We start from the raw sequence: 25,576 nt of genomic DNA, 5'->3' as shown, positions 1-25,576 counted from the left end.
TTTATTTAACATATCCTCGCTGCACGCCTGTATAAAGTGGCGGCCTGTCACCCCAGTCTCCGGCCATGTGGGTCCCGGATTTCACTGCTTTTCCTTCCTTCCCTTGTCCACATGCAACAACGGCGTCTCGGGCACTGGGTACATGTGGCTCCTGTGTGAACATTCCGCACTCTTAGTCCAAGGTACCCTGAACCCAGGCTCCTACCACCTGTTCTACTCCTGGGGATTGTTCCCTCCTGGTGACGCCTGTTCTCTTCACTCCAATATAAAGACTCCTGTCTCAGCTACCAGCGGACTCCCAGTTGTTAATCTGAGTGGGCATTTATTTCTTCTGTGACATCCACGAAGCAGGCTTGTGGTTTAGCGCTTTCACATGCACTGCCGTCAACAGTGACAAGAATTTGGAGTTCAGAAGCTCCAGTGGGCAGGCACACCTAAGGTTACCATATACCACCAGACCCAGCCAGGACCTATCTTGAGTTCCCACCCTAAGGACCAGCACTTACTGTGTCATCTTCCAGCCTGAGCTGCAGGCTCTTATCTCCCTCTTTGTAGTCCTTGGTTAATTCGGCAGAGCGCCACACTTCATCTGGGTCAGGGATCCAGACCCTTGTGTACTGAAAGATGAGACGGAAAGAGACTTAGATACAAAACGAAACATCCAAACCTCAGAGCATGTGTCTGTATCTATAAAGGGTTTGCCGGATAATTATTTTACAGCAGCATGCACCTGTGTTTTAAAGACACAAGATGATCCAATATTATAAACAACAAATATTTCAAAGGATTAACTTAAAAAAGCAGCCTCTCAATCTTCAGAGAACGTGACAGCGGAACTAAAATTCTGCCAGGGAGACAGCCGATCACAGGCTTAGCCCTAACTATGAGGGTTTTACCTCTTAAAGGGAGACACAAGACAACAGTCAGAATGACAGAGCATGTTATAACCGACAAAACAATGCCGGCCAAACACAGGAAATCACAGCGAAGCTTCAGAGTTCCGATAGTCTACATCTGTGGAAGGGGCCAATGAGTCAAAGGCACCCTGTTAATGGTATGAATCCAAAATGTCTCCTGCAGGTTCATGTTCTAAATGATTCCGTGCCCTGGTGCTGCTAAGTCCAGGAGTCCATGGCCCCTTTAGGAAGTTGGGTCTAGCTGGAAGTGTGCTGCTAGTGGACTCGTGGGGGAGGGGAGAGAAATGTGAAGCTTATACCCACCCCACTCTCAATCCAGCCACTGTCCTCTTGTTCCATGGTCCATCATGTAAACAGCCTTAACCACACACTCAGCTGCTCTGCCATGATGACTGAGCTCTCTAAAACCATGAGCCAAAACAAATCTTTCCTTATGAAAGCTGCTGTCAGGCCTGTCACAGCCACACAAAAGCAACTAACACAAGCACCTTGAGTCATCAACTACCAACTTGTGCATTTTTTTAATTTTAATTTTAATTTTATTTTATTAATTACACTTTATTCACTTTGTACCCCCCCATAAGCTTCTTCCTCCTCCCCTCCCGGTCCCACCCTCCCTCCCCCTTCTTCATGAATTTTCCTCCCCAAGTCCACTGATAAGGGAGGTCTTTAAGCCACAAACATTACCAGATGGTCAGTCTTGCTAGCACTGCCCTGGAAATAAGTCATTCAACCTGGTGTAGCCCTGGCAAGGATGGACATAACCACTCCTGTTAAATGGCAACACAAGGAGTGACCTTCAGTGATTATTCACCGTATTCTCAGCCTGGTTACATGGTAGGATACGCAGAGAACTTTGCAAAAATCAAGTCGAGGTTAACCTCAGATCAGGTCAGTCAGGATCGGAGGTGACATGACAGTTCCTGAGGGGTCACCAAGCACACAGAATGGCAGCACCCAGACCCACTGCCGTCACTCCTGCCAGACAAGCTGCTAAGCTATGGCTCAGGTGAGAGATTTCACAGGGTCTGTTTGCTCTAGAAGCATCTGTGTGCACCTGTGCATACACACACTCCATCGCTGGGTCACACCAAATTCTTAACGAACTCACCTGGTCCTTCGGTCACACATCAACTCACAGCCAGGCAGCCGCTGTGTGTGCTGTAATCACTCAGCTTTCTTTGGGTCCTGCCTTTTTTTTTTTCTTAAGCCTATGCTTTCTCCTAGTGATACTATCCTTTTATAAAACCAAGATCCTGACTGATGCTCCATTTGTCCCTAACTCACCACTGAGACAAGTCCTATGGAAACAGGATCAGAACATGAACAAGAAGAAAGAAAATATCAGCACACCCTTGACATCTCAGCCCAGGGTTGGCCAACAGCCATTTTTTTTTTTAACTTAGAGAAACAAATCCACAGACCCATACTCCCTATGTCTCCGGGCCCACCTTACCGTGTGTTTATAGAACAGCAGAGTGGAGTAGAGTATGGTACAGTGAAGCACAGCTCACAAGACCACTGTACAGTGTCTCTCATTTTCCAAGAAGCATGGAGCAAACAGCCTTTTTCCTCCTCCGCCGCCAACATTTCTTCTCCCCTCCAGTGTTTGCACTTAGCTTCTCCACTGTCCGTTAAGGCCACCATCCAGCCAGCAGCAATACCAGGAGGGTGCTGCTGTCTGAGACTTCGGTCAGTGGCCTTTCCTCAGCCACCCCCAAGTTTTCTCTGGTCGTTGTGTTCCCTCTGGCAGTACACCCAAAAGTTTTAGTCGAAACGAACCTTAGAATGGGCATGGCCCACAGAAGTTGCACATAACAGAATGAGAAATGACTGCAAGGAGTGGAGGCTGTGTCCAGTAGGAGCCGAGTGGAGGTGATGGAGGTGATAAACATTGGGCCTGCTGAGGCTCAGCCAGCGACTCCTGTGCCCTAGCCTGCTGTCCATGTGCCACTCACTGCACTGAGCACTGCAGGGAACTCACTACCTGGCTCCCTCAGTTCATTCCTACTCTGGGTGACTTCATCTTTCTACCTATGTATCTCTGTCCTTGCTGAACAGGCTGGAAGCACCCAGTGGGCAGAAAATCCTGACCTCTGTAACGCCTAAGCATCAGAGAACAGTGGGACTCTTGGGGTTCTCTATTTGGTTCCTTTTTCCTCCTTGTAAGGGCTTTAGCATCACTATCAGCCAGAGCCATGCTAGAAATGCAGAACCTCAGCCTCTCTACTGAGACCTACTCAGTCAATACCCACACAGCCACACACTAACGTCTGTCCTGACAACATGCTCTCACACCATTACCTCACACAAAGGCACCAGCAAACTACAGCCATGGGCCGAATCTGGCACCAGGCCTATTTGTGTTTGACCTGTGAGTTAAGAATTGCCTTTAAACTTTCAAATGAGAGGATCAAAAGACTGACATCCAAGGAACGTGAAACATTTTATGAAAGGTTAATTTTGGTGCCTACAACTACTGTTATTTTGGAACAGAGATATGCTTACTCATTTACATATTATCTGACTGCTTTTACACTTCAGTGATGGAGCGGTCAGGAATCCCACTGCCCAATGCCTAAAGTGTATCACATGACTTTGACAGGAGGGTATGTCAACTCTAGTCTGTACTTCCCGTATTCTTGAGCCAGACTGTCCATTCCTCACACATGTATATGGACAGAGTCCCAATTCTGACACCTTTTTGCTGGATGCTACCATCACCGAGTCAGCCCTTGAGCTGCCACAGTCTGTCCCTGGTTAGCTTTCTTTCTGGCTTCACAGTCTTTTCTTTCAAGTGAGTGTCATCTCATCATTGCAAGATCTTCTGGACACACTGCTGCGGACCATGCGTCCTCCGGCTCCAGTGCATCTGGTAGATGTGCTCGGTGATCAGGAATGGAATGTGTCTCACAGGGGGACCTGGCTTCACCTAAAACACATTGCCCTGGCCACTACCACCATCACTGACAGACATGGAACTCTGTTCCCAAGCTTCGGGAACCTAGCTAGTAGGGCAGGTGAAGCCCATCAAAACACTGTCGAAGGGGTGAAGTGACAACTAAGAAGAGTAATAGTCAGTGCAGAAGAGGCAAGGAAGGGCAGGGAAGATAATGCTGGCTGAGAAAGAAGAATGGGGCAGCTGCCTTCTTAGGCGGCTTTTAGAAAGACCGTGCATATTCAGATCTTATTGCGCAAGCGTCAGACTAAAAGCCAGTAAACACTTGGCACCTATCTGTGCCCACTTGCTATCCTAAAACTTCTTCGGTCTCCCTCCACTAATGACCTGTGTGGACGCCTTGACCTTACAGCAGTTCACTGCTAAGCCAGTAACATTTCCCGTGTTCTGAAGGCAGGGTGGCTGCATGTGCAGGCTGGCCTCCGTGTGCCTCCTAACCCCCTACGTTTATCCTCCTACAAATTCAGTAAACAGGGTCATTCACCCAACATCATACTCAGCACACACAGTTGGCAATTCACAGGATGTGTTCAAGGGTGATTTAAACAGTCTAGCTTTGCAAACAAAGCCCTCCCCAACTGGTCCTCATGACTTAGGATGCATGGTCTCTGAAATGTGAACAAAGTACTATCACACAAAATAAACAGAAAAAAAAAAGCAGATACACAAACTGAAAAGGGAGAGATAAGTGCTAAGTAACTAGCAATGACTTGAGAAGGGAAGAGCGCCAGGAGTGATAGAGGTTGGGGCGGAAAAGGGTTTGAAGGCGACATCTCCTTTCAGAGTGCTGCAAACGCTACCCAGTTAGACAGAGTGAATGCACTAGGTGTGACTTAGATTGGTTCCTTTCATAGTCTGCTCATTTCTTCTCATGTAAAACAATGTGAATGTAAAACCTGGAGTAACTGGAGAAACCAGAAAAGTAAAGAGACCTGGTGCGAGGAGCAACAGGGAGGAGCATAACAGGGTACAAGTGATGTGAAGGTGGAAAGGATCAAAATGGAGAGATAAATACAGTAAGGATGTATGAAAAAGTGATAAGGAAGCATACTATTATCTGCCTACCTAAAATTACATGTAATATTCATGTCTGTGTATACATGCACAGTTTAAATGAAATCTTCCCATGCAAGCTGACAATGCTCTCTCTATGAGCTATCACTATCTAACAAAAAATCCCAACACTAAGCATGAGATTCCCCCTTAAGATGTTGGTCAAAGTTGTTCAAGAGATTCCCAGAATATTATGGGCTATTGCCCTTGGTTGCAACCCCAGAGATGAAAGATAAGTCCCTATTGTTGAAGACATCATGCAGTTCAGATACGTGACCCAGAGGGCCTGAGCTGGAATTGACCTAAAAAAGCCACCTCCCTGAGGACTAGCTTTTCAGAAGGAGCCATGCAATCTTCCAAGGGAAAAGAGAAATAGTCTTTCCCAGAGAAGAGCCAAACAATTGGTTATTTAATATCAATCGGTCAGCCCTGATATCATATACATACAGGTAACATTATAGGCTGAGTCGGTTGCAGTTGTATATTAAGAAATATATATATATATATATATATATATATATACACACATATATATGTAACAACAACTAAAGAGACCACAAATTTGAAAGGGTGTGTGTGTGTGTGTGTGTGTGTGTGTGTATGTTAGAGGAAGAAAAGAGAAGGGAAAATTATGTAATAATAAAATTTCAAAAACATAAAAATTTACAAAAATAAACAGCAACTGTGATGGAAGTTTTGGTTTCTTTGTAAACTCAGTTATGTTAGGTAAACATGCTTTTGTTTTAATCCCATGTGTGGGATTTTAGCTGGGTTACAGCTTGCCCACACCTGTTAACTGCCTTGTGTGAAGCATGACCCCAGCTGGCAATGGCCTTCCATGTGCAGCACATAGAGGAGCATGCTCTAGGAATAGAAATATGAGGCCCAGAAAGAGAAGGTGTGGCATTCGGCGTTGGCGTGTGGCATGGAGCAGTTTAGAGAGACTAGAGATCAAATGGAGTGCAGGTTTGGAGCGGATAGACAGACAGAAACATTTTGGGGTGCAGCGGCATGGAGGAACCTGCTAGCTGTGTCTGTGGTTGACGGAGATTGGTACAGAGCCCTAAAAGAACCCCTTGACCCAAAGTAGCCAGGAGAAGTAAAGGGGTGTGGGCCCCCTCTCCCCACTAACCTTTGCTCTCTCCTACTTATGGTTGGGGGTTGGTGGATGGGAGGTAGAGCCTAAACACCCCAATAAAAGAGAGTTTTTAGAAAAGAGCGCTACTAGTAACCTTTCCCTGAAGCCCCCCACGCTGCTGTACTGCAGAGGGCACGGTCACCGTCTTGCATGCAAACCCTCTCTCGTGTTCTTACTGCTCACCTGTAGAAAAGCTGTAACAATATATACTTTCAGGAAACCCATCCTTTTATTCATGTGCATGGGTGTGCAGCTGCCCAAGTGTAGGGGTAGCAGCTGTGTGCAGACACCTGCACAGGTCAGAAGAAAGCATGGGACCCCTGGAACTGGAGCTAGAGGTGGTTGTGAGCCTCAGCGTGGGTGCCAGGAATCAAAATTTTATCCTGTACAAAAATGCACAAAAGCTATAAATCTTCTTAACTACTGATCCATCTTAGGAGCTAGGTAGAAACAGTTCTGAAGTGTGTGTGTGTATGTTTGTGTGTGTGTGTGTAACTGGAGGACAGATCCTAGTGCCTATCACACACTAGACAGGTGCTTCACCACTGAGTTACCTCCCGCCTTCTGAGTTGTCTCTTATTTTTCACACCCTTGGGGAATTCCTCTCAAATCTAACCTCTACCAGCTTTTCTGTGTGCAAGAGCAGACTACCAAAAGACAAGCTCACTCGTGTAACCTGATTGCAGAGCTACAGAACCTGTCGCTATCGTATTTTAGCAATGCTTAGCTTCGTCATGGAAAGCAAATGAAATGGTGTGTCTGGCCTAGTTAACAAATAAGAGGTGATTTGGGAAAGAGCCCCCGTACGTTGACTAAGGCTGCCTCCGTCAAATACGAGACATTAGCGCTGAGCTGTGTTCTGGGCCTTTGCTCCTCCCCTCGGTCTCCCGCGGCAGCCCTGTATGCGGCTAGAGGGTGGCTGCCTATGACAAGAGCACTCTGTGTCCTGGCTGCATGCCACAGTCACGTGGGGAGCTTGTTAATTCCCAAGCCAGGCAACACCCTAGACTACCTACATCCATCTCTGGGGTGAACTCAGGTTTGGGAGTTTTCCAGATGAACGCAACACTCAAGCAACTTGAAAGACAGCAATCCGTGGGGCTTGCGTGAGTAACCACTTAAGGGGCGTTCCTCGAGCATCATTTTCACCAAAAAGCTGCAAGCACATCAAACACAGTGTGTGCAGGGGCAGCCATCTGCCCATGCATACACATCCCCATGTGGTATAGCACTGTGGCGGGTGCCTGGGCTCTACAAGACAGATTCCAGATCACGGCTTACTATCTTGAGTGGGCTGCTGCATAGGTCTGATTATCAGCCTCCTCAGATGAACAATAAGATGAAAGCTGTACCTACCTCAGGCAGTTACCAAGAATTATGTGGCTATCGGAGAATGACAGGGGTGATACTACAAAAACTGTGATGTATGGAAGCAGGATCCTGGCAGGACTCTAGACAGCAATACCAATTGGGAAAATAAGCCTGGTACTTCGATTATTTCAGTGCCTTCAGGTCTCTGTACTTAAGCAGCTAAACACTGCCAGAAGTTCAATAACTGGATCCAGCTCTTTTCACTCCAAGACCTAAGAAAAGTGATTCTCCCTGCTGGCTGATGGGTAAGAGCCACTAGTAGATCTTTACAACACAAGGGTACTAACACCCATGCCTGAATTTGAATAATTAAATCTCTAGGGGGTAGATCCAGAGCATTGCGTTAGAACAAACAAAACAAGAGCCCTAAACTAACTTTCCAAACGCTGAATGAATTCACATAATTACTAGGCTCACTACTTCCGTGAGCCTAGGGGCAAAGAAGAAACCTTCGGGAAGAGAACAACAGGTATTTGAAGCATTCTCTTCCCAGCATTATTAATGCTGCAGTAACTAATGTCAAGGAGAGCAGCGGTATCACTCCCACTTTAAACAGAAGAATCCAGATAGGTAACATAATAGACAATCTGCCCAGGCTGCTGAGAGCCGAATGAGCAAGGCTTTTACAGACCTGGAACAAAGATCCCGGCCTGTGCCTCCAAGTCTCCCACTCGCTGACCTTCCTAGAGAATCTGATTTTCCTGGGGAGGGGTCCAAACCCTGCCTGGTAGGTATTCCACACAGAAAAAAAAGTGTCATGTAACTATATATGAGAAAAAGCCTGAAGGTATCAAGGTAAGCCCCTAGGGAATTTCTCTGTTACACATCAGGCTCGCTGACAACTCAGGGGCAAAGAAACTTTGGTCTAAAGCTAAAGAGAGTGGATTGTGCTTCCCAAGAAGAGCCAGAAAGGGGAAAAATAATGTAATTTGGTGGCTGACAGTATTCTTGGTCTGTACAGTCTGTGTTTGTGGCCCAGGTGCAGAAAGATCACCTATTTCTGATGTGTTCTGTGCTGTAACTAAATATCACCCAGAGCCCTTTAACCAGGTGGGGACACTAACAGAGCGCAACACACAATCAGCAAACGATTGGTTTGGGACATGTCTTACATTTCTATTGCTCTGATAAAACACCAGGATCAAAAGCAATTTGCGGGAGGGAAAGGTTTGTTTCTTCTTACATTTCCAGGTAACAGCCTGCTTTTTCCTAGTGCCACAGTGGGCTGGGCCCTCCCACATCAATCAACAGTTCAGGAAATGCACCACAGGCCAGTCAGGTGGTGACATTTTCTCACTTGAGGTTCCCTCTTCCCAAATGACTGTAGTTTGTATTGAAATAAAAGTAGCCAGCACAAGGCATAAATCCTATCTGGAGCCGAGTGAGGGAGGTAAATTAGAGTGAATCAGCTTCCATCCCTCAGGGATCACAGAAGCCAAACATCTCCAATTAAGGCAAATCTGAGCTAGAGCATGGGGTCTACTCAAAAGACTTAACGTTACCAGCATAGAAATGAGTTAGTAGCTGGACTATCAGTTTCTGGAGGAAATAACCATTAAAGGGCAAAGTTTAGGTGCCACGTGTATTAGTTGCTTTTCAGTTTTTACAATATGTATTTTAGTATTTTAAGTTTTTAAATTATGCATATATGTATGTATCTCTGTGAAGTTTATGCACATGGGTGCACTGTTTGAGGAGGGCAGAAGAGCACATCAGAGCCCTTGGGGATGGGGTTACAGGCAGTTCTGGGCCCCCACATGGGTGCTATAAAGCAAACTCAGGTCCTCTGCAAGAGTAGTCTGTGCTTGTAGAGGAATTTTAATTCAGAACATGGATGCTCTGGCAAGACATCACATATAAAGATCTTCTAGGTCTGTGTAATAAGGCTGGAATATAGATATGGCTTCAATCCCAGGAGACAGAGGCAAGCATGTCTCTGAGCTCAAGGCCAGCCTAGTCTAGGTCCAGTCGTGGTGGTACATGTCTTTAATACCAGCACTCAGAAGACAGAAGTATGCAGATCTCTGAGTTCTAATTAGGTTGAATGAGTGAGTTCAAAGACAATGCAGTGGATTTGAGTTTGTGGCAGTTCAGTTTGTGGGATTCAGAGGCAGTTTTACAGGGAGAATTGTACAGAGACAGGCTGAAGAGAGAACAAGCTAGACACAGGTAAAGTCAGAAAAAGCCAGAAAGTGAAAGAGGAAGCCAGAAGATTAGAACATATTGCCAAAGCTGGTGTGAGGCCAAGCAGAGCAATTTAGTCAGAAACTGATTCCATCTGCTTCCTCTCAGCAAGCTTGGAGAGGAGTTTTGAGCCAGACAACTGAGTTGAACCAGCCAGCCAGAGTTCAGAAAGAACTAGAAAGGGTGAATTTATTTAGCAATAAGTCTCAGAGGCTGAAAACATTCTAGGCCTAGATTAGATTTTATGGAGGCTAGATGCTTCCAGGGCTAGGCCTAGGTTAGCAGATGGAGGCAGTAAGCCGCCAAGAGACTGACTCAGGTGAATAAAAGTTACAATTACATGTACTCTTGAACCACTGAGCCATCTCTGTAGTCCCTTTAGCTTCTTTTATTATTGCTGTGATAAAATACTTGACAAGTGAAACTTAAAGATTATTTTGGCTCATTGTTTGAGGGCGCAGCTTAGCATGCTGGGGAAGGCAAGGTAGCAAGAGCATGAGGCAGAGGGACACATCACATTCACAGTCAGAAACCTGGACAGATGGATGTTGCTGCTAGTTCAGGACACCAGCCCATGGAATGGTGCCACCCACATTCACGATGGATCTACTTCCCTCAGTTGAGCCTTTATGGAAACGCCCTCACAGACATAGCCAGAAGTATGTTTCTATGATCATTCCAAATCCAGTCAAGTTAACTAGACTAACCAGTCTACACACCTGACAAAAAGCTCAGGAGTGGCTTTCCCACTGCTTTCCCAGCAGAAGAGACCACCGACAACCTAGGGCTGAGAGACCTCAGAGCCTCCGGGTAAATGAACCTGTGCCCCTTAGAATGAAGATATTTAAGCTCAGCTCTTCTGACAGTTCAGGCAAATACCCTTTACTATCAGCCTGCTAGGCCCAAGTATCTATCTACTGTGATGTCTTCCTGATTGACACATTATGGAAGGAGAACAAAGAAAGGGCAAAAATCCATAGAAATTAAACCAGTTATTTAATTTCAGTGTCACCAAATCGCCACCCTCCCAAGTGACCTGGTACCCGGCAGTACCAGTCCACCTGTTTTAGAAACTATGAAGATACTTAGCCTGACATTGCTTATGGAAAGCCAGTCACATTCCATTGTCTCCCAAATTCTTAGTTTCAGCAAGAAAAATTAAGCCCTTTACCCCAGCTGGGTGGAACCTCATCCACCCATCCCCATGTTTACTGATGTCTCAAGATAGTGACTGTGGGACCAGACACCAGCTTCGTCCAGTGATGGGCCACTGCATTCTGAAGGTGGAAGTCAACTCCCCCACAGATAGGTTGCTGGCCATATTCTTTTAACAAGGAAGTTAAAATAACAAAACAACAACATCCACAACAAAAAACCCTGAAGGGTAAAACAATTGTCCCAGCTCACTGAGACAAGGTGAGATTCTATACTTCTGCAATTCAACCTCCTTATCTGTAGATCAGGGAATAACTCCCCCATCAGAGCTGTTGCTAGGACTCAATGTGTACACAAAACGTTTAGCACAGTATCTGACATACAGTGGCTATTTAGCAGCTATGCTTGTCACGCAGGCAACCAAAGCCTGGATCTTATACCATGTGGAAGCTTCCTTGGGAAAAGTGCCTCACAACCCCACATCCCATCAGAACCACGTGCCCACAGGGCGTCATGGGAACAAGCAAATTCCTTGCTTCCAGCTTAATTTCACATTGATTAACTCCTCTCTGCCCAGAAGCAAGCCAAGCCTTTTAGTTTCTCTGTTTATTCACCCCCAAGAAAAGCTTAATTCATATTTAAATGTATCTGGAATTAAAGAACTGCATATCCACGTGGCCCAAGACAAAATTCACTGCTCCACAGACATCCTGAATTGAATGCATACTATGTCTACAATTGACAATTCACTGCAAAGGATGTGCTTGGTGTACAGGGAGAGCAGCTGACATGGTACAGACTTAGCTCATGCCAGGATCTACCTTCTAGTGATAGGAATTGCAGGGTACTGAGGCTGAGAGAGATAGCTATGGAGAAACGTATTGGCGTTAAAGCATCCGAGACTTCCCATGTTTACTTGCTCAGCAGATGTATTTGCTAGGTCCCTCTTGCATGCCCAGTCCCAAGGAACTTGGATATAAGTCTCTAAGTTTAAGTTGAGCAAGGGAGACATTGTTTAGATGGAGACTGGAGTGAGCTAAATGGAAATATCACTGAAATTCCTCCATTTAAAAGGGCTGTGTCAAACCTGATGGAAATAAGAAGTGATTGAGAGTATAGTGGTTTGAATAAGAATGCTCCCCATAGGCTCAAAATTTGAATAGTTATTAGTGAGGAAGTGGCACTATTTGAGAAGAATTAGGAGGTGTGGCCTTGTTGGAGTAGCTGGGGTCTTGTTGGAGGAAATACGTCACTAAGGGCCATCTTTAAGGCCCACACCAAGCTTAGTGTCTCTCTGCCTGCAGATCAATACGTAGCTCTTAGCTATTGTTCCAACACTATGCTTCCCACCTTGACAATGGACTAAGCCTCTGCAATGCTAAGCGAGCCCCAGCTAAACGTTTTCTTTTTTAAAGAGTTGCCTTGGTCATGGTGTCTCTTCACAGCAATGGAACAGCTACTAAGACAGTGAGCGAACGCATGAATAGGAACTTCCTATGCACGCAGGTATATATTATATTATACATGCACATTTACTGCCAGTGGAAAACAGTTTACTTCTAAACTTACAATAAAATCGTTAGCAGTTGGGGCTAGAGAAAGAGCTGTGTCTTCAGGACAGGCATGATAACCTGAAGCCACACACCCAGCCCTCTGAGAAAGGGAAGTTTGAATGAAGCAGTTTCTGTCCTTCAGCACAGGGCCAAACTTTTCCAATTAAGTCAAGTCTGGGTTAGAGCACAGTGTCTGATCAAAAGACAACAGTCAACAGCACAGAACTGAGTTACTAGATGGACTGTGGGTCGGAGGGGGAATAACAGTTAGGAGGAAGCCTGGGTGCCATCTGTATTAGTTGCTTTTCATTTTTTACACAATTTTGTCCTTTTCTTTTAAAATTAAGAGCATGTGTGTGTGAGTGTGTGTGTGTGTGTGTGTGTGTGTGTGTGTGTGTGTGTGTCTATGCACCTGAGCACTGTACCAGAGAAAGCCAGGGCAGGCAGAGCACCTGGAGCTGGAGATGCTGGCTGTTTTGACCTTTCCCATGTGAGTGCTGGAAACTAACCTCAAGTCCTCTGCAAGAACAGTGTGCACTCTTAGGTGTGAGGACTGGTTCTCAGTACAGAGCAACTTAATACATAAATTCATCAGCCTGCTGTGATGTTTAGAAATTTTAATACTTAGGACAGTATTCAGGAGCTACCTTCATTGCCATCAAAGGTCTTCAACACAGTATGAATTTAATTCTATGTAATGACATCTCTAGGCAGTTTTCTTCTTCATTTGGTGAGTTTATCCTCTGTTATAAAAGGCTTCCTTCAGAAGAAATAGTCTTAAAATCATCACAGCACTCATTAGAATGCCATAGGCCCAGAAATATTTGTTTGCATGTTCTTAAGTCTGCTCCATTATATGGATTTGCTAAGCCACAGGCAGCACAGCACTGACTTAAAATTCAGGGTTAGGTCTCCTAGAAACCATATTTGACCGATGAAAATAAAGTAACCAACGAGAGACTGCAGTAAAACACAATTCTATTGCTGAACAGTCACTTAGAGGAGATGACACTTCACATCTGGACAAAGGCACACCCAAGTATATTCTTGATGTTCTTCAAGAAATTGAATCACCTGCCACAGAACTTAAATGCCTCACAGACTTTCATTCGGGACTCAAGGCAACTCTCAATCGTCCTTCCTTAGAATTAAGCATGCCAGATTCACTGCCCCAAATTATTCAAGTACTCCATCTTTGAGGCTGTTCAATATCCTTTAACTTCTACAAGTCCCCAGAGAATGACAGGGGTCTATGGACTAGAATGTGGATTCTAGTCCAATCAGCTACCCACAAGACTTAGTGAATACCTCTATATGACTGGAAAAGTGTGCAGAAAGGGAATGGCGATTACATACAGAACTTAACCACACTATATGGCTCATCTACTGTTGTCGGGAGCCGCTCCCGCCATTACAAGATGGCGCCGGCTTCCTGCTTCCTGGTTCTTCTTGCCAGCATTTTCGCGCTTCTTGCCTGTGCCGCCCTGCAGTTTACGCATGCGCAGCTTTATGCTAATGAGGGTTTAGGCTGCACTCCAATTGCCAGCCATATGCTTATGAAGACTTGAACAGAGCACCAATTACAGACGGACAGGTTGCGCTGCTGGCTATTTAAGCAGAGCACAACCCGGGGTTTGGGTCCTTCTCCATCTGCTGTTAAGAGCCTCACAATAAAGTTGCTGCTGGACAAATCCGTTGTTGCTGCGTCGTCCTTATCGGCGAGGGCTGCGCGCGACATACTGTAACAGTAAAAACCGCTTCAACAGCTCCAGCATTAACATCACATGACTAACTTATTCTACTTATCAACAAAGACCACACTGAAGAAGTAGGATTCAAGGTGAATTATACATGGGAAAAGGACTAGGTCTGAAAGATGGGGGATGGAAAACCTCTAGGCTGAGGAGTAACTGAGGAACAAGCATGGGCTAAGGAGCTAAAAGGAAGGGTGTGGGGAGCCATTGCTCAACGGAGCAGTAGAGCAAGGATGGGGGCTCAAAATGACACTGGGAAGAAATGGGACTCCATATCCGGTACCTTGTAAGAGGTCATGTTACAGATTTTAAAAAAATTGTTCTACAGCCGATGGGACATTACATTTGGGTACTGAACATGGACAAAATGCTATAATTAGAAGATCAGGTCCTAAGAGATTAATGTATATGAGGAAAATTTCAGCATGAGAACACAAGTCTTTCAACATTCACGATCTAATTTCTTCTCATGAGCAGTGAGAATGAAAGGGTTCCAAAGACATCAATTATCCTGCCCCAGCTCTCAAGGTGTCTTTAAAAATTGGCTTCTGAGAGTATCCCTGTTACTTAATTTTATTTTACTCATTTATTTATTACTGCTCCAGACTGCTAAACTGCAGTTCTCATCACACTCAATCCAAGATACACCCACACAGCTTTTGAATCTTCTTTATCTAGCCATTTTATTTCATCACTCAGAGTTTTCCCCAGGGTTTTGCCATTTCAAGTTTATTTGAAACGTCAGAAGTTTAACATTTGTAGGAAAAGGAAACATCCAACCTGGGTAACAGCAGGCACAGTAACAGCACTAAATCCTCAGGACCTACCTCAGAGGAAAGATGATTTGAAGTCAATACATAAGCACACCGAATCACAGCCACAAAACTGCTTATGACTAGGAACTTGCAAGGACATTTGCTCTTTGTATTATATGACCCAAAGACCTTAGAAAGATGCCTCCAATTCCCACTGTGATTTTGGAATACCAGCCAGGTGTTATCAATAAAACAATCTGCATATCTGAAAGTTAACCATTCTTTACAGAGAGAATCTAGTATACACATCAGGAAACAGAGCCACTAGAACTACAGATTTTCCAGGATGGAAATGACCAGGTCTACCTCACATTCCTTTATAGCAAGGAAACTTTTTCAGAGACAGTCAGAAGCAATACTAAAGTGTTCTCTTGTGCCCAGGTGAAAAGCGGGTATCCAGCTAGAAAGGGGGCTGGCTCTACCTGGCCTTCACCACCATACCTGAGAAGAAGACACCAAGGAGAGTTCAGAAAAAAGAAGGAAGGACAGAAGCAGCCATGAAATGAACTCCTTATACACATCACTCTGGACGACTTGGGGAGAGCACTTATCTTAACGAGAAGAGCTCAAATGAAAATGCAACTTATCTCAATGTAAAACTTTGAAAAAAAAAAAAGTGACAGAATGAAAAACCACTGTAGGAGGTGCTACAAAGTAAACCAGGGAACCAATAATGATTCCCCTTCTCTCTTCATGGAAAAGCCATAGCTGGACCTCATATGTTTACCAAAGCAGAAGCCTTTGCCTGCTGCCTTCCTGCAGTCCAGTGGAGCAGCACTAACACCCCCAGCCCGGCTGAGCACTGCTGCTCGGAGGCTGCTCTTTACCTGAGTTACACTCCTCTGAAGAATTCAGTGACCTCTGGGGACCTGTTATGGAAGAAGCACTACAGCCTTGCTACAAGAACAAGACACTTTCAACCTGGAAGTGCTTTGGAGCCAGGTAAGTTCAGAATCCCTGGGGCAGCATGATAAGTCTCATTTTCCAACACAATTCTTGCTTCCGCTTGGATCCCTTATGCTCTAAGTAACCAATGAACTTTTGGCAAGTGTGATGGTACATTCTCCATAGTTGTTGAAGCAGGCTTGAAGCCCTAGTTTAACAGCCACACATCTAGCTCTTAAAATAGATACACATGTCAGCTGTTCAATTATCCAGGGTTCTGGACACAGCCTGAGTTACACTGTTTCCTCCAGTACCATTTAGTTGTTAAAACAGACATGCATTCTGAGTCTCCAGATCTAGTGTTCCCAGGGAGCACACAAAGGCCACTCTCCCACAGTATCTTTAAGTAAGGCTTTGTAGAGTCTGTATCCGCTGTGGATACAGGGATGAAGAACAGCATAGGCTTGCGACAGCTCACAGCAGCAGTGTTAGCGGCCCCAACACCACAAAATGTTTCCTTCCCCATCCCAACCACCCACATCCACATTCAACACGGAGTTGGCAGGATGCTACAAGCACCCCATAGGTATGTGTGGTGATCTGAACAAGAAATGGGCCCCTCTAGTGGTACAGCTGTTTGGGGTAGTTTAGATCAGTGGTTCTCAACCTGTGGGTCATGATCTCTTCAGAGGGGTCACACATCACATATCCTGCACATCAGATACTTGCATTAGGATTCTTAACAGTAGCAAAATCACAGTTGTAAAGAAGAAATGAAATAATTTTATGGTTGGAAGTCACCACAACACTAGGAACTGTATTAAAGGTTGGCAGCGTCAGGAAGGTTGACGACCCCTGGTTTAGTTGGTGCAGCCTTGCTGGAGGAAGCACGTCAGAGAAGAGGGTTTGAGAATAAAACCTCATCTGCTGTCAGTTTGCTCTTGCTGCTTCCTGCTTGCATTTGAGGGTCTGCTCCGGTTACTATGCAACTTCCGGCCAGAACTCATACCCGTGGAACCACACACTCCAATAAACTCTTCCTTCTATAAAAGCCGCCTTGGTTGTGGTGTGTAGCACAGAAAGAGAAATGTGACTAATAAAGCAAGGCTCGGGGCTGCTGCTGGCCTTTCTACCAATGCACGCGCAGTGTCTCAGTCTCTGCAAAACAAACAAAATCTAAATATACATACTGCCCAAGCAAGTATTAGTAGAAATGATTCTAGTATTGCCTAAAAATATGTGTAGAGAAAGAAGAAAGCATGAATAACTCATCCTTCAGTGTCATTCTGCTTAAAAATACGCTTTTCACTTACAGGCTGCGACTCATGAGACTTACTGATCTGGTACAATGACTCTCGACCACTTGCCTCTGTCGCTGCTATGCTCACTATTTTGAAACTCCAGCCACACTAACTACTATTTTAAACATTGTTGCTGCCTTTCCTGTCTGTGGGTCTTGGCTTAAACTTGCTTTTCTTACACTCTAAATGCCATCCTCTTGCCCTTTCCCACCTATTGTTACTCCAGGGTCCAGCTGAAGTATTATTCCCTTGGGCGGGGTTTTTCCCTGCTGCCCCAGCTCCTCTGTTTTCAATGCCACATTCTTGCAGTGTGCTCCAATGACTTATATGCATTTCCCTGCTCTCCAGAACAGGAGTGAGATGCTGCCCATACTTATGTTGCATGCAAATGGAAGAGTCCTTGCAAAGGGCTTCAGTGCACGCTGATGGGCGGCTGAACACAAGAGCACACCAGAGCACTATGGATTCTTCTTTCTCCCAGTAAGAAACTGCAGCCTCTTCCCCCTGTCCCCCCCCAAAGTGTAGTACCATCTAAATAACCCGCCAGCACAGGATGGAAGCAGCTCAAGAATGCCTGGACACCAAATCCTGTCATGAGTCTGTCGGTTCTGCATTTCCCTTTGCAGAGTGGCACAGCCAAGGCACCTCCCACTGGCAGATCTTATCTGTGAGAAGTTTGAGCTCTAACAGATTGTCTGTGGCCTGCAGACCCATGAAGCTATGATGCAAAAGATGCTCTCCCTAAACAAATGTTCACTAGTCTGTTAAATGGAAGAATGTCAAGAACAGGATTCCTAGCACTAGCCTCGTGGCTGTGAGGAACAGCCAATGACATTCTACTAAGTCTCAGGCTTCTGTCTTAAACAGGAAGAGAGACAATAGCTGAAGTCTAGAACATGCTGTACCAGAGGCAACTAGCTGGCCCAGAAGAAACCTTACATAATCAACAGCCATTAGAAAAGAAAGAGTTATGAAACACCCAACTTTTGCCACTGCCCATGAGGAGAAAGGAGGGGGCAGCATAGCTGAGGTGCTGACTAGATCTAGGCCAAAGGCTGCCCAGGACCCCTGAATACCTCTCACAGCAGAGACTCAAGGCGTGCATTACCGAGTAGTTGGTGTACAGAACGCCTTGGGGCAGCTGGAAACAGAGTAGATGGTGTGCATACAGCCCTCTCCCTCTCTCAGCCTCCTCATTTGTAGGAGTTGGCCACCTTGCCTCAAAGAGGCATCGAAAGGGGAGGGCTTTCCGGTATTAAAGACCTCGTATATGTATGCAATGACAGTCTGAGGCACTACTGAGTTTTTGATTGGGTGTTTCTGTTGGGAGCACACAGTATATTTACACAAAGCATAAAAGTGGCAGCGCTCAGTAAGTGGCAGACCACAGAGGTACGGAATATCTGCACAAGGTTAAGTCTATTGAGTGACGCCATCCCAGGGAGAAGCTCAGCAGGGAGCTCACACTGCTCGATATGGCTATGGCATGAAGAGAATGGCTGCAGGCAGAAATGAAACAAGGGCTGATGGTCCAGGCAGGAAAGCAGAGGAAGAGCCCCCAGGAGCAACACCACTGGTTGCAGTGGAACCAGTGACTGCTGAAGCAGTGACAGTAAATCCTGAAGGCAGATTGGATTCACAGCATGGCAGGAGATTTAGCCGTCACTAAAGGAATCTCCCTAACTGTTCAGGAGAAACCAGAGGAAGTTCATGAGTAGCTGGGTGACAAATTTAAAAAAAAAAAAAAAAAGGAATTGTTACGTGTTTAAAAGGAATAAGCACTGTGCAAATACCAAGCCTCATCACTGCTGTTCTCCTACTGAAGACCAGTCCACTGAAGGGATACCCATATGGCACAAATAAAATGATGGAAAACAACCACCAAACCACTGAACAGTTTCTCTGAATTTAATCACTCAACAAGTGCTCTGCACTCTTGCAAGATGGGAAAACCCCAAGAGCCTCTTAAGAAGCTGAGCCAACAAGATAACACAAAGTTCATCAGTAGGACACTCTTCCTGCAAGCAAGCACCATGAGAACAGTTAGCTTTCCTGCCCGTGGTCCTCCTGGTGTCTTCTGTCTTCGCATCTCCTCCAGTCCACTCACCCACTTAGCCCCCTGCCTTTGCTACAGGCTATAAAGTGCTGTTCTCTTCTTGTCCAGCCATCTGGCTACTAACTCATGTGCATGACTCGCCAATGACTTCTTCGCGGGGACCCTCATCCACATATCCCACTCAATGTCTGGAACTGGGGTCTAATGTGTATGATGAGCATCTGAAAAACTGAAACTGAGCTCCTGAGCCTTCTACCCATCTCTTCCATAACCTTTCTCACCTCTGAAAATGATATGCCAATCTACTTAGTCCCTATCACAAAGAAGCCCAGGTGTTAGCCAGCTCTCTGTTTCTCCCACTAGACACATTCAGCCATCGAGCCAGCCTCCTTAGCTCTGCCTCCAGAAGGCAGCCTGGATCTGCCACAGCTCACTTACCCTATGTCCTCTAGCCCAGGCCCTCTCTGTGGCCTCCGCTTCTATTCTCACCCCCACAGGCTCTTTGCTCTCCAGCCACCAGTGTCTTTTTGGAAAGGTCCAGCAGGTCATATTGCTTTCCTGCTTAAAATCTCCCCATTTTAATGAAACATGAATGTGGGTTGTCTCCGTTCTCAGCTTTGCAGTCTGCAGGGTCCTTTGAGGCTACACCTGTGTCTTCTTCCCTTGTAATCTCTGAATTAGCAACCTTCCCGGCCACACTCTGCTTGGGAGATTCTCAGAGATGGTTTCGCTCATCTCACACATCTGAGCTCAGGTCTCACCTTCCCATAAAAACTGTCCCCTCAGCAACTAATCTAAAAACAGGCTCATCAATCACTTTTGTTCCCTGTCATAGTTTCTTCACTTATTCTGTCTGAGTAGCTCAGATTCATTTCTTGTCTGTCTTAAGCCCCTCAATGTGAGTTCTGGGCAGAACTATCTTGTTCTCCAGTGTCTCATTATATGGCAGACACTCAGGCATTGGTACCTGATAGCCCATGTGTATTATAGATGCTTCGCTGTTGGAACGAGGACCACATTTCCATCGGTAGCACATTGTTCCTGGGCTAGCATTCAGGGGGAAGATAAACCTCTCTAGACCCCAGGGGTCTAAAACAAATTCCCAGAAAAAAATGTAGGCAATGAGATATCTCAGAGAGGTGGCATGGTCCAGAGGAGTTTAAGTTAGTTTAGACTTTAGTTTTTAAAAAGTATATGTATATGTGTGCCTGTGTGGGGTTATGTGCACATAAATGCAAGGCTTGTGAGGGCAAGAAGTGGGCATCAGATCCCCTGGAGCTAGAGTTACAGGCAGTTGTGACCTGTCCTATGTGAATACTGGGATGTGAACTTGGGCTTGGTACAAGAATACTTCACATTCTTGAGCCATTTTTCCAACTCTAAGAATCTAAATTTCAAATATCCACTGGACAGTGAATGTAATTAAGGAGGTCCAGACACAGGAGAGGCATCACTCATTCCACACTGCAAGGCAGACACTGTTTCTTTTCATGGCCATGAGACAAACACATTGATCAAGTCTTCTGAGCACAGCGATGTGTCAGCTGCCACATCATGTGTTTTCTAGACATTGTCAGTGAGTTCTCTAAGCGCTTCAGCGGAGCATTGGCGCTACTTGTAAGCCTACTGGCACTTGCAACCGGTAGAAAGGACATGTGTCTTTTTCTGCCCAAGGCTGTGCAGCAATGGCAGAGCAAGCCTGGGTTCTGTTAGAGACAGGATCCTCCCTCTTCTAGCCACACTACTCTTCCCCTAAGAGACGCCAAGGACTTCAGACTTCTATGTTCAATAAAGTTGTCAAAAGGAGAACACAGAACAACAAACAAAAACCATTAAAAGTAAGTCTTGACAATATGTCTCTAGAAGAGACAGGCTTTCATCCCTAACCAGAAGCTGGAGCCAGAATGACTTCCAGTTCTCGACACTCCTTCCTGCCACCACAGGTGTTTTATAAGGTAACCATCAGTGGCAACATACGGTTCTACCAGCAAAGGCCTATCCGAGGCCAGGGCAAGATTGCCAGCAGAGCGATTGCAAGGGCTGGGCTTTGGCAAGCAAGTGTGATGAAGATCACAATCTGAGTATCAAAGGGCCGCAAGGATGACCCAGGAGCCCTCTGCTGGCATCTCCACCAGCATCGCCTGCTTGAGCTCGCCCTGAGAAACTGCCTCAGATGAAGCCGCGGCTGTGATGGCAACAAGGAAGAAGAGCTGACAAGTTGTTTCCTTTAGTTTTTGTTTTTTTTTTTTAACTGCTAAAGATGTGGCAAAGAGCAATCATTAGCCAGAGGCAGGACTCACGCGTGCATTATTAACAGACACTGAGAGCATGTCAGAATCTTTGCCCTGGCTGCGGGAGCTGAAATGGATTGTGAGCTTACACACTTAAGAGGGCAAGAGATAGCCACGGGATGCTCCCTCCTACCTCAAAGGCCTCATGGGGTCAGGCCTGCCTTAGCAGGACAAAGCAAAAAAATAAAATAAAATAATAAAATAAACAGAAGAGAAAGAAAGGTACTCAAATAAGAAAAGCCACCTTCATTCCAAGTCGCATTCACTAGCTAAAGGTCACCTAATTTTTCCGTTCAGAATGGACAGTTTCTGACCAAGAATGCAACATGCTAGTTCAAGAACCCATTTACCCAGTTAACAGCCTTCCGCGTGCACTAAGGAAAAGACAATAGCAGCGGTGAGCACACCCAGCTTGTATCTATCAGTTCCAAGCAACATCCATGTAGGCAACTCAGCACCAGAAGGCAAGGAAACTATCAGTCAGAGGCCTGTGCAGTATCACCTCCCAAGGCCTTCCAAAGCCAATCCTTCCCAGGATGCTTCAAGCATCCTTTCCTGCTCTCCCCGCCACTGGCTTGCCACAACTGAGCTGAACAAAACAGCACCTGATGGTTGCTTCCTGTAAGAATCCCAAAGCCAGCTAAGAAAGACTTTCAGCAGGCTATGTCATCCTTCTTCATGAACTGGCTTCACAGGCCTGGCTTGGAATTCTGCCTCTGTGGCTACACCTTTGAACCTTTGCCCTCACTACTTCAGGGAAAGCTAGATAAGAAGCAACGTTTGTAACAATTCAATTAAATAAACAGAGGCCATGAATTTAAAAGAGAGCCAACAAAGTTACATGGGAAGAGTTTGAAGGGAGAAATGATGTTATCATATTTTAATATTTTTAAAAAGTACCTTTATTGAGTCTTTGTATGGTTTAGGTATCAGGGTGACTGTGGCCTCATAGAATGAGTATGGCAATGAATGTTCCTTCTGTTTCTATTTTGTGGAATAGTCTGAGGAGTACTGGAATTAGCTCTTCTTTGAAAGTCTGGTAGAATTCTGTGCTAAAACCAAGAGGTAACCCAAACCCTGAAAGACACACATAGTATATACTCACTTAAAGTGGATATTAGTCATAAAGTACAGGACAACCATGCTACAATCCACAGACCCAGAGATGACAAGTAACAAGGAGGGCCCAAGTGAGAGCCAAGGATGCTTGGCTCTCACTCAGGAAATAAAATAGACATCTGAGGTAGAGGGAGGGAGGAATCTGGGAGGGAGGAGAGGAAGGGGAGGAGGAGTTGGAATCAGGAGTAGGGAGAGGGGAAGGAGAGAACAGAAATCAATGGAGAGGCATCTCTAGGATGAGGGAGTCTTCAGGAAGTCTATGGGGGTGACTCTAGCTGAAACTTCCACCACAAGGGGATATGGACCCTGAAGAGGCCACCTTCTGTAGCCAGAGGAGAAAGGGGCACTCCAATCTACCCACAAACACTTCAGCCCAAAATTTGTCCTGCCTACAAGTAATCCAAAGACAAAGATGTAGCAGAGATCAAGGGAATAGCCAGCCAATGGGTGGCCCAACTTGAGACCCACCCCATGGGAGACAGCCAACCCTGATACTCTTAATGATACTCTGCTATGCTTACAGACAGGAACCCAGCATAGCTGTCTTCTGAGAGGCTTCATCCAGCAGCTGATGGAAACAGACCCACAGCCAAACAATAGGCGCACCTCAGAGAGTCTTGTGGAAGAGTGGGGTTAAGGACTGAGGGAACTGAAGGGATCAAGGATACCACAAGAAGGCCTACCGAGTAAACTAACCTGGGCCCATGGGGGCTCACAAGGACTGAACTAGCAACCAAAGAGTATGCATGGGCTGGAACTAGACTCCTACACATATGTAGCAGATTTGCAGCTTGGTCATCATGTGGGTTCCCTAACAATTAGAACAAGGGCTGTCTCTGACTCTGTTGCCTGCTTTTGGATCCCTTTCACATAGTTAAAGGAACATTTAACTCAAAATGGGTCCAATCCAGGCGCTGAATTCACACTTACCGTGCAGTACTGACAGGAGCCCAGTCAAGGTAATGAAAGGACTCTGGACTTAAGCATCATGAGTAACCAGTCACCTCCTATAGATTCAAAGTGCTCTTCTGTACAATTCTCACTCTTACATTTTTATAATAGTTGCTCAATTATACTCTAAGCAGACCTTACTAGGAGCCTTCATTTATTCACTTTAAGAATGGCTGCTTCTGGAGAGGTGACTAGGTAATGCAGACAGCAGCTAAGGAAACAGGCTAAGAGCAGGGACAACAGTTAAAGGTGGTTGGTCAGCAGACCTCTACCCCTTACCTGCTGTCACCCCAAGGCTCCCAAGGCAACTTTCCTATTACATACTGGAAGAGCCAGAGGTCAGAAAGGTCAGCTACTCCACTTGTCCCTAAATGCTGCAAAACACGTTAGCCTTCAGCCAACACACTCATTGGACCAGATTTTCTCCGGATAACAATCCACTGTGAACTGGAAGAAGGCAGCCATGCTGGGACTCACCATAGGTCATGCTCTCTGAAACCAGCAGAAGCCAAGCAATGAGGGCTAAACCAAGAGTGAAACCAACAGAAATACAGGGACAGTTGGGATGCTCCTTTATCCTGTCAATCCACTTCCTAAATGTTGAAAAAGGACAATAGTTTCCAAAGATCTGGTGCCTGTTAAGCTGAATCCATATAGAAGAGGCCCCATAGGGGAAGGACGGCATCAGCACTTGCCACCTTTCCTAAGCCTGTCCCAGATCCGTGAACATCCTAGGAACCGGCTTCCCTTGGGTCCCCCAAGGCTGAGAGCACACGTCACCATCCTTTCGTGTACTTTTCGATCCACCTAATGGCAACAGGTGTGGGCACACACGGTTACCTGCCAGAATTCTTTTCCACCTTTGTACTCGTGTAAACTGTTAGACACTCTCAGCTTTGGTCAGAGAAATTTAAAACAGTGTGAGCCATTACAAACCACAAGAGAAGACAATGGAAAGGAAAACAAGGAAGACAGAGAGGAAGGGAAAGAAGGAAAAAGGAAGGAAAAGAAGTGGGAAGGGGAAGAAATACAAGAAGGGAGAGAAAGGGAGGAGGGAAGGGATGAAATTCTGACAAAAGATATGGATGGCTGGAGGTTTCTAGACGTACAACGAGGGGAACTCTGAGAATCCACTGAGGCTGTGTGTAACGTCATCTGTGACAGCAATGCTACTTAACTGCCCCAAAGACATGCGTATGTACGTTCACCAAAAGGCAGGTACAAGACTACTGCAAGATATATAAACTGCCCAATGCTCACTAACAATGAAATGGATCAGTCCCGGGCTATTCCTCTCGTATTACACCAAAATCAGCAATAATGCAGAACAGACAAGTACACACAAGGATAATTCCAGCTGTAACACAAGCACAACACATACTAAATTACTCAATGTAAGCCTCAAAACCAGGCGGAGGTCAAGGGCATCTGGACACCCTTACCACTGGTAAAGAAATGAGGCTGCACACTGCCCAGGAGAGTCGCCTCTTGAGAGGATGCCAATGGCATGAATCCTTCATTACATTTTTGCATTTTACATACCCAATCTTAGGTATTTTCCTGAGTATGTTTTATTTCAATACAGCTAACAAGGAATATTCCATTCTGGTCTACGGCCTCACTGTAATTGTGTCTGTTTTTCTTCAAATCTTTCACTAATGTGAAGCTTAGGTTAAAAAACTGTGTTCTAGGACAATGTGACACATTTAACCTGTGACTATTTTTCCTCCTCAGAGTGCTCACACATAACCCTACTCACAACTGCTCCAGTGTGAGCGAGGTCAAAGAAGCCTTCTTCCCACCAACAAGTCACTGTTATACTTCCCCAACCTCCTCTAAAAATGACGCCTGGTTTAGGAAATGAACTCCTCTTCCCCCTCTTAAATTCTTCCCCTGGGGTGCAAAGCCCCTCACTCCAGCAATAGAGCACAGAAATCTCACTGTTTATATGTTACTTACTTGCCTGCTTATCTTACTGACACTGGAGACCATGAATGGAAGACTACATGAATGGCTGGGCCTCTTCAGTACAGTCACTTGAGGTTTCAGTGGAGCTGGTAGCCTCTCAGAGTAC

General features: G+C 45.6%; 1 protein-coding gene across 6 annotated transcripts in view; it reads right to left on the bottom strand.

Annotated features, from left to right (window-relative positions):
- Positions 1-25,576, bottom strand: part of Myo5b (myosin VB) — a 298,441-nt gene that overhangs the window by 175,945 nt on the left and 96,920 nt on the right. For all 6 annotated transcript variants that reach the window (XM_055622523.1, XM_055622526.1, XM_055622525.1 and 3 more), the window contains exon 2: positions 507-617. In XM_055622523.1, coding sequence (XP_055478498.1) covers positions 507-617 — 111 coding nt within the window. The remainder of the gene's footprint in view (positions 1-506; positions 618-25,576) is intronic.

This window comes from Psammomys obesus, unplaced genomic scaffold (assembly GCF_907164565.1).
Source record: "Psammomys obesus unplaced genomic scaffold, mPsaObe1.curated_primary_1811, whole genome shotgun sequence".
Classification (NCBI taxonomy): domain Eukaryota; kingdom Metazoa; phylum Chordata; class Mammalia; order Rodentia; family Muridae; genus Psammomys; species Psammomys obesus.
The sequence above is the reverse complement of the archived record's forward strand: the minus strand, read 5'-3'. Positions and strand labels throughout refer to the sequence as shown.